The sequence below is a fragment of the Mesitornis unicolor genome, unplaced genomic scaffold (genome assembly GCF_000695765.1).
Source record: "Mesitornis unicolor isolate BGI_N332 unplaced genomic scaffold, ASM69576v1 scaffold29929, whole genome shotgun sequence".
Taxonomy (NCBI): Eukaryota; Metazoa; Chordata; class Aves; order Mesitornithiformes; family Mesitornithidae; genus Mesitornis; species Mesitornis unicolor.
Genome location: NW_010207216.1, coordinates 40,887 through 50,514, shown reverse-complemented (window position 1 = coordinate 50,514; position 9,628 = coordinate 40,887). Strand labels below are relative to the sequence as shown.

Here is a 9,628-nt window from a genome sequence, read left to right as displayed (position 1 = left end):
GGTCCTGTTTGGGTGCCTGTGCTGGGTACCGGTGCTGCAGCATCCGTGATGGCTCCGTGCCACCCTGGGCTGTCGTAGGATGCTCCCTCCCGGGGATGCAGCTGCAGGGAAAGCGCTTTTCTTGGCTTTTCCTATTTCCCACAGCCCACAGATGGGTAAACCGGGGGCCTCGACGGGGATGAGCTGCATTTCCTGGGGTCTTAGGCTGGGGCCATCAAGCTCTCCCTGATCGCCCCTTCTTTGCAAGGCACAGGCTGCTTTTGGAGGGGTTTTACTGGCAGGGGAGCCGGTTTCCATGGTAAAAACCTTAACAGCATCTGCCAAAAATGTGTCTTGCCATCTGGAGGGCACAAGGAGGCTTTGCTGGGGCGAGGAGGTGGCCATGGGCTGCTTTGGGTGCTCCTTCAGTGCCGTTGGCAGCTCAGAGGGGTCCCTGCTGCTGGTCCTTTATGCCCCAGGTTCAGATTCGTGCTTGAATGTGGGGGGGACCCCGGTGTCACCGAGCCTGGTGGGGCACAGAGAGGCTGGGGGATGGGGTGGACACGGCATCGCCGCTTGAGGAGGGAGGGCATTGGAGCGGGTGGCCGCGCTGTAATCGGATGAGCCGGCATCGCTCCAGATGGACCCGTCAGCTCTCGTCAGCACTGACACCCCTCTGGGTCCCTCTGTGTCCCCTCGGGCCAGGGAGGTGGTGACACTGTGTTTGCAGACCCCGTCAAGTGAACAAGGTCCCTTCCATGCTGCGGTCTCTTCGGGAAATTCCATGTTTTGTTCACTTTAATGGGAAAAACCTGGCATTTGTGTCTGTCCTGCGCTGAGGGCAGCGGGGCCTTGCCACCCCCTGTCCCCAGGTGCCACCCCACCACCCCAGATGATTTGCAGCCACAAACCCAAATCTGGCCACTCTGCCTTGCCTTGGTGTGCCTGTGCTGCAGCGGGGTCACTTGTCCTACCCTGGGTGTTCAGCATAGGAGAAAGCATCATGCTGGCAGCAGTGGACTGGGTTGGACTAGCAGGAGTGTCTGTGTCCCCAAATGTGCTTTGCGCTATGCCAGCATGGCACATGGATGGGTCTGGGTACTTGTGGGTAGAATATCTTGGTGTGTAGGATGCTGGTGTCCACCAGGAGAGGTTTTAGGGCTCAGCTCTGCACTCATTTGCTCTCCTCTCCTTAAACATCACGCCTTTCTCCTTCCCCTCGCAGCCGACCACCCTCCCGCAGGGCACCATCAACATGAACCAGTGCACGGATGTGGTGGATGGGGAGAGCCGGACAGGGCAGAAATTCTCCTTGTGCATCCTGACGCCAGAAAAGGAGCACTTCATCCGGGCCGAGAACAAGGAGATCATCAGCGGGTGAGTGCGGGGCAGAGCTGCCACGGGGCTCTTCCCTTGGCCAGGAGGAAGATAAGGGTGGGTAGGACCTTGCCCAAAACTGGGTGCTGTGGCACTGTGTACCCAGGCTGATCCCTGAGTGATGGTCACAGCCTGCTGCAGGGACAGTCCTGGGGACTGGGTGTAGCTGCTGCTGTGCAATCAGCTCCGTCTTCTCCACGTTATTGGCAAGGATGGGGTTTATTTCCCCTTGCTCCTCTCCCTTGCCTGGCAGACCCTGCCATTGCCTGGTGCTCTGCAGCAGAGCAGGGCCTGAGCACCCCCTGAGCCACCAGATTTATGGTGTGAGGTCCTGTCCCCACACCAGTCCCATAGTCCCGGGGGGGTGACCTGACCCCGAGCACCATACGCTCTCTGGTCCTTGTCCATCCCATGGCAGACGTGGCCTCCTGGGGCTGTTCACTCTGCGTTTACCCTCGCCTTTGCAGTGCCCGCCTCGCTCCTTGTGGGCGGCCCAGTGGAGGATGCAGCCCCCCACCACGGTCCCAGTGGAGCATCTGACCTCAGGACGATTAAATATCATCGGTCATAGGAGCGTCAGCTGCTGGGATGAGGTTGCTCAGCAACACCAGAGATTAGGTCACTAAAATGAGCAAATCGCGGTAGATTTCCCCACTCCAGGTGTTGGACAGTGACCTAGAAACGTCCTCGTCCATCGCTCGAGTTGGAGCTGACACCAGTGAGAGTGCAGAGCCACTGCCACGCAGTGCTGGACTGCAATGGTGCTGCTGCTGCTCACCTGAGAGCGTCTCCCACGTGGGATGTCTGCAGCTCGGTGCCTCCCTCCCAGATTTTGTCGACATTTGAAACCAGAGCAGAAACTTGAAGGGATGAAGCGCTCGCTCTTTCCCCCCCTTACCAAAGCACAGCGTCTCCTGCTTGCTGGCAGCAGCAGTGTCAGTGCTTTCTGTTGAGATGATTTCTATCTCCCCACAGCAGTGGGGTTGCAGTGGCTGCAGAGCCAGGGAGCAGAGGCACAGGGGAATCATGGCACAGGGGAGCCCCCTCCTCTCCTCCAGCCAAGGCGGGAGCGATGGCTGTGCCCCAAAACGTCCCAAACCCCCACGTCCTGCCCCGTTCTCGCGCTCCGCGTGCCCCGTTCTCAGCCCAGCCTTTTGTTGCCGGTCCTGCCGGCCGTGCGGGAGGGAGAGGCATTGCAGAGCAAGGTGGGGCTGATTTATTGTTCACTGGCCCAGCGCTGCATCTTGAAGCAGCGCGTTTTGCTCCTGACTGCGAGCATTAATCATCCCGAAACAGCCCCGCTCTGGGGCTGAGCCAAGCGGCTTTCATTCGCAGTTGCAGCACAACAGGAAGATCTCCCCGGCCGGGGGAGAATTTGTTTTACGTTTGTTGCATGCTTCTGGCATTTATTGCTTAACCAAAACCCACTTGATGTGGTCATCTCAAAACACTTCACAGCAGCAGCGTGCGAAGTGGGGAGAACAGAAGGAAACGGGGATATCTGAAGCAGGGAAGTTTCCCAGCGGCCTGTGGATCCTTGCTGAATTCACAGAGATGCAGGGCCAGGTTGTGAGGCTGCAGCAGGAGGGTCCCCCAAACAAGCAGTTCGTGCTGGGGATGGACTTCTTGGTGCCACGTTCACGCTGTTCTTTCTCGGACAAAAGCGCTTTGTGTGTAGCGAGCGGGTGCTGGCACAGCTGATGGGGGAAGGCTCTGCCAGAGGCTCTGTCCCTCTCGGCTCTTTCAACATCCTCAAAACCCTGTCCCGTGTCAGCCTTTGCCATGGAATTGCTCTTGCAGTGACTGGGGTTTGCCCTGCAGTCCATCCCTCCTGTCCTGCCTCATTTTTCCCACAGGAGCTGGTTGGGATGATTTCTGGGCACTGTTTGCTGCATTGATCCTGACCGGGTTGGAGGGGCTGAGCTCCTGCGTGCCCAGCTCCAGCCTGGGGCTGTGCTTCTGGCTGTTACAAAGCCCAGAAGGCTGGGGCTAGGGCTGAAGTGCGGATGCTCCGGCTCAGGAGGGAGTGAGCGGTTCCCTTGCAGTCAGCCTGCCCCAGGGGTCAATGGGGCTGCATCTCCCATGGGGGATATGGGATCCTGGAGGTAGGATGGGCTGGTCAGAGCCATTTTTGGGGGAAGTCAGAGCCAGCTTTGGGGTCTGCAGCCTGCAAGAAGCTGTGTTATACCCCACAGTGGAGCATGAGCATTGCTTGCATCCCTGTGCGCTGCCCTGCGGCATGGACCTCACCTTGTGCTCTTTCTCTGCCCGCAGATGGCTGGAGATGCTGATAGTCTATCCAAGGACAAACAAGCAGAACCAGAAGAAGAAGAGGAAGGTAGAGCCCCCAACTCCCCAGGTAACCCCAGAGACACACACACCCTGTTGCACAGTCCCTTGCCTCCCTCTCAGGACCACAGCATTGCTCTGCTCCCCAGGAAGATCCCCCTAAAACAACCAGTGGGGGACCAGCACTGATGCTGCTTGCGCTGAGGGTGAGAACTGAGGCAAACCAGGGTGGCAGGACAGCGTGAATTAATTCCTGGTCATCGCTCCCCAGGGTCACGCGCTGCTGCCGCTGCTTTCCTGGCTGCTTTCGGCCGTGTTTTGTCCCCCGGGTGCTGTCTTGTGGCTCCATCCCTGCACACGTTGTGCCAGGAAGGGCCACAAAGCCGCACTGTGACCGTGGGGGACCAGGGAGAGGTGGTGGCCATTCATGGGCTATTTCGGCAGTCACAGGATGAAATTCCATCGGACTCCGGTTACCCCCTTGGAGATGACCCCAGAGATAATGGGAATGAAAGGAAAATACTAAAGGCCAGGGCCAGGCTGGGAGCTCCGGGGGCCGGAGCCGGGCTCTCCAGGGACCCGCTGGTGGCTTCGTGCTCACTTTGACTATAAATGGTAAAAAGCGGAGCCGGCCGTGACTCACTCGTTCCTGCCGGGCTCCCACGTGGCCGGAGTGGGGGAGAATCCCACAGATGGGGAACGTGACCCCGAGGCCGCCCTCGTCCCGTGCCGGGGCTGAGAACAGCAGCGTCCCTGAGGCTGCTTGACCTCTGGGTGTGCGTCCCACCACCATGGGGGACTGACTGGGAGAGCTCCTCCGGCCGAGCCGGGCTGTGGCACCGGGGGGGTCCGAAAGCAGCACTGGGGCTCCCCTGAGCCCAAGTTTTCTGGTCCCCTTTGATGAAATCCCCAGGATGATCCCAGTGCAAACTGGGCTGCGGGTGGGTGTTGTATTGCATTTGTTTGAATCGAGTTTCCACTGCTCCACTGGATAAAGATGTTCTGGGCAATGGAAAAAGAAAATGGGGGGTGATGGTCCTTTTTTACACACCAGGGTTCAAGTCTGAACCACCCCCTGCCAAGGGCTGGGGTCATCACAGCCCCTTGAGCGCTGGCTCTGATGATGCTTTGGGGAAGATGCCTCCACCTTCAGTGGCCAAGAGCTGACATGTTATGAGTTGCCCGTTCTCAAGCCTCACGGAGGGGGCTGCCGCATTCAGCGCACCCCAGTGAGCTGACGGAGCGGGGCAGGGATGCTCACCCCATCCCTGGCGCAACGCTAAACCCAGGCTGGGTTCAAGAGGGGAACGAGGCGGGGAGAAGAAGGGGCGCAGAGCCAGAAAAACATCATTCCGGGTTACATTTCATCGCCATGGCAACTTCTTGGAAACTGTACAGAATCCCAGCTCCTGAGCACCAAATAAGGGAAGCGGCTGGGGGAAGGATGCTGGCTCCCCACAGGCAGACGGGCTCCCAGGTGCTTGGAGATGGGGTGAGCATGGAGCATGGTGGCACTTTTCCCCTTCTTGGCTTGGGGTTGTCCCCTCCAAGCCCTGTCCTGCTTGCTGCCCTCCTTCCACCTTCTCCATCCCATTGCTTCCAGCCCCATGGCACCAGGAAAAGACTGTAACTTCACTTTTGCAAATCCAGAGCTGTTGCTGGACGGGTGCTGTGCTGTGTCAGGCACTCAAGACCAACCTGCAAAGGCAGAAGCAGCATCTTTCCTCTGTCTCCCCAATTTTGCCGATGCCCGCGGCCGGGGTAGGGAAGGAGAAAGGATGCAGGGCAGAAAATCACCACCAAATCCCCTCTGTGAAATGGCTTCTCCTGAAGTTGGCAGCTGCTCAGCTCGCTCCCCGTGTGCCTGTGGAGAAAGCCTGATTTCTTTCTAAAGACGGCCGCCCACTAATCCGGCAGCAGATCATGTCTGAGAGCTGCTCAGGGAGGGATGGACACCTTTGGATTTAAAATAAAATAAATAAAGCAATGGCTATTCCTACTTTTTCTCACTCCCGTAGGGTTTTTCCTCCTCTGTGTTATAGCAGAGGTTAACTGCAGCTCCTGGGCCTTCAGCTCCCTTCATCATTTTTCATCCCCATGCAAAAACACCAGGGTGGGAGCAGTGCAGGTGAAGCTGGGTTGTTAGGTGCAGTTCTAGAGCTGTTCCCACCTTTGCTTTGCAAGGTTGCGGTCGTAGGGGGAAAGGATGGGTTTCTCCTGCAGCTTTTGCTGTGCAGGCAGTGGGAGAGGCTGGGCTGCCTCCCTGGGAAACGAAGGCAGGATTTGGGGCTGAAATGTGGGTTTTGAGGCGCTGCCCGCTGCTGCAGGACGGGTTTGCGCAGGGCTGCGGCAGGCTCGGGTGAGCAGGACGTGCCCAGACACACTTCATGCAGCTGGAGGCTGGTTTTGCCGATTTTGGTGCAACGCTCTTTTTTTTGGAGTTGTTAAGCATCAAAGAGTTAATTTCTCTACTTGCAGACTGCTTTTTGGCCCTCAAGATCTCTGTCTAATTAAATACATCTCTACAAATAATTATCTGGGGGCGTGTGTAAGGAATAGCTAAAAATATATATCCTGAGCTGGCGATTAGCTTTGGGCGTTTGGATTGATCAATGAGAGAGCGCTTGAGGTTGGAAGGGCCCTTGGAGATGGGGTGGTCCGACCCCATCTCCAGCGGCACCCCCTCTTGCAGGATGCCTGTGAACTCTGGATCGTTTTCCTCCAACACTGCATTCCTTCAGAGAGAAATTTCCAAGGGGATTTTTTAAATAAATTGAGGTCATTTGCTGCTTCTTGTGGCTGTGCACAGAGCCAGGACCCACTCCCTGGGAGATCCCCAGCGGCTCCGGCTCACCCCTGCCAATGCTGGTTTGGAGGTGCAGGAATAATCCCCCGGTGGCTCTGGTGACGTGGGAGGGGGACAGAGGGGATGCTCTTCACATCTGGATTCCCCCTGCGCCATGGAAAGGGAACAAAGCAGTCAGGAAACTTCCCACAATCCAGAGACTTTGGAGGAGGATTAATTATCATTGATTTATTGGTGGCTTTGAGGAAAATAATCTGTTAATGCGGAAGCTTAATAGGACAACAGCAAAGCATCTGCTAACGAACAAAGCCAAACCCTAAACGGGTTGTGAAAGCTGCTGCCTCTTCGGGGCCATGCACTGAACCTGGGGCCACCAGAATGGCCTGATGGACTCCAGAGCCCCTCGCTAGCTACAGAAGCATTGAAGATGATGGGTGGTGGTTTAAAATAGCATAAAACTCAATGCGATGTTGTATTTCCTTTATAAAAGAAGCAGCCTGTTGGGTAACCAGAGGACCTGGGTGCTGATTGGGTTTTATTGTTTTTACCAGTGGCCCGTAGCAAACCGGTTGTGACAAACAAACACCACAGCTGCTGGTGGCAGGGAATTATTTTTCTTCTCCATGTGCTTGATTTAATTTTTGGTGGTTTTTTTTTTTACATTAGTTGTAACACTGGGAAAGTTCAGTCCTGGCAAATGAGACCTGGGACAGAAACCTGGTGTTGGTTTGTGTCTGTGAAAGGCGGTGGCTGCCCATGGGCTGGCCCGCAGGGGGACCAGGGACACGCAGAGGGACATGGGGGATGCTGTGTTTGTTTGCATTAATTACAAAGGGTGCACTGTCACCCCAAATTGGCTTTTGGCAGAGGTGAAGGGAGCATTTCCAGGTTCCCCAGCAAGTCAGGACCTGACAGACCCATTTCTCCGTCCCGTTGTGGTATCCATCATGGGCAGCACCCAGCCCATGCGGGACCCACACCTCTAGGGACAGCCCTGTGGGGACCCTGGGTGCAGAGCTGTGGTGAACCCCTCTAACCCCGCTGTCTCTCCTGTTCTCTTTAGGAGCCCGGTCCTGCTAAGATGGCCGTGACCAGCAGCAACATCCCCAGCGCCGAGAAGGTCCCTGCCACCAAGTCCACGCTTTGGCAGGAAGAAATGAGGGGCAAAGACCAAGTGGACGGGGGCAGTGGCATCAGCCCAACACAGAGCCCGGTGCAAGGCCAGGCCGGGGCTGCCAGCTCCCTGAAGGACCCCGTGCTGGACAGCAAGGAAGGTGAGGGACAGCGATACCAGCACTGGGAGGATGTTGTGGTGACCTAGTTTAGGCAGCTGAGCTGGTAGAAAAAAAGCATACAGGGAAAAGTTTGCCACAGGTTTGGTTCCTAGAGCATCCCAGCAAGGGATGCTGCATTGTGCAGGAACCTGAGTGAGACCTTACAGGCTGGAGGAAAGAAGGAATAAATTAGCATCACGTGCTGGAAAAACCACACAGCATGGGGCTCAGTCCTGTCCTGACAATGAGACAGGGCTGCCTGGCCTTGCAGGTGGCGTTGCCCTCAGAAAAATGAGGAGGAAAATGCCTTTTCTAGCCCCTTCATGGCCCTGCCTCGTGCACCCGGAGGGCGTGGGGCCACGCTGCGCTCACCCTTGCTGTCCAGGCTGCCAAGCCCCGTGCGCCGCTTCCTCAAGCCCCTGCGCCAGGGCCCTGTTTACTTTTGGCCTCCTCAATGAGTCCCTGGAAGGCGCTGGGGCTGTGACATTGTTCTCTCTGGAGCAATAAGGGCTGGGGACTCTTCCTGCTGGGGCTGCAGACAGGTCCCACGTGCTGCCGCTGTTTCCTTTATCTGCCCACTCGGATGGGGTATGCTTTCCGCCTGCTGCCAGGAGCGGGGTGTCCTTGCATCCACGGAGCTGTGGTCAGTGCCGGGCTGGGAAGGACAGGGATGGAAATGGCAGCAGTAACCACAGCCATCCCTTTCTTGGTTTGAAGGTTTATGTCTTCTATCCGTGCAAGCCCGACCCAAGGGTTGGAGCAGCGTCCCCAGCTCCACTCCATGGGCTTGAGGGGTGGTCAGGTGCAAGCAGTGGCACAGCACAGTGCTGGGGCCTGGACTATCTCACATTTCCTGCCCCTATCCTAGGTGGAATCGGGGGGGGGGGTTTGTTAAAAGCAGAAAACTCAGACTCAAAACCTAACGCGATGACTTCTCCGTCCCTTAGATGAGAGCTCCATGAACGGAGACCGGATCGACTGTGGGCGGAAGACGCGTGTGGAGAGCGGGTACTTCTCCTTGGAGAAGACCAAGCAAGACTCGAAGCTGGAAGAGCAGCAACTGCCGCCCCCACCGAGCCCACCCAGCCCCAGCACCCCGAACAACAGGTACAGTTATCCCAAATCGCCCTCGCAGGAGCATGCCCAGCCCTTTCCTTCCCCAGGTACCCGATCAGGCGACCGAATGATTCACAGCTTCTCTCTGAACTCCTTGGACTCGAAGAGCAGTTGCCCCATGCACAAGGACTCCAGCAGCAGAGATGTAGGAAGGGGAGCTGAAAAATCGGGGCGTCCCCTTTCTTTTAAAGCCAGCCGGCAGTACACCACCCTGGCCGACGTTCCCAAGGCCATTAGGATCAGTAATCGTGAGGCCTTCCAGGTGGAGAGGAAGCGGCTAGAGCGGAGAACCCGGGCCCGTAGCCCTGGGAGAGAAGAAGTGGCCCGGCTCTTTGGCAATGAGAGAAGGTAAGGGATGAGTGGCTCATCTCCTCCTTGCATGCTTGCAACGGCGGCGAGGCTGCGTCCCCACCGCAGCCCTGGACGGAGCAGGCGGCGTTTGCCGGTGTAGCCCCTTTGTATTGCAGTGCTCCTGGGTTTAAGGCCACCCATCCACACCGACCAGGTGGTGGCACGTCCTTAGTAGTGAAAGCGGGCGGGTGTCACCCTGCTTTGGGGACAGCTGCCTGAGGTGGGTGACGCTCGATGGCCGTATTTGCAAGCAAGCTCGCTCTCCCCGTCCCCTCCCCGGCGCGGCACACGCTGGCAGCTGGCACCATTAATTAGGTTAGCTCTCTAAACGGTGTTAGTGCCGGGCGCGTTATGCAACTGCCTAATGAGCTGAGAGAGGTTTCAAAATGTCATGGCGTTAATCTGCGAGAGGAGAGGCGGGGGGAGGGGCACGGGT

General features: G+C 57.2%; 1 protein-coding gene across 1 annotated transcript in view; it reads left to right on the top strand.

The window, feature by feature from the left end:
• LOC104546619 (myosin phosphatase Rho-interacting protein-like) overlaps positions 1-9,628 on the top strand; it is a 56,432-nt gene that overhangs the window by 14,230 nt on the left and 32,574 nt on the right. The window contains 5 exon segments of the mRNA XM_010192055.1: positions 1,205-1,356; positions 3,631-3,715; positions 7,515-7,725; positions 8,673-8,832; positions 8,920-9,189. Coding sequence (XP_010190357.1) covers positions 1,205-1,356; positions 3,631-3,715; positions 7,515-7,725; positions 8,673-8,832; positions 8,920-9,189 — 878 coding nt within the window.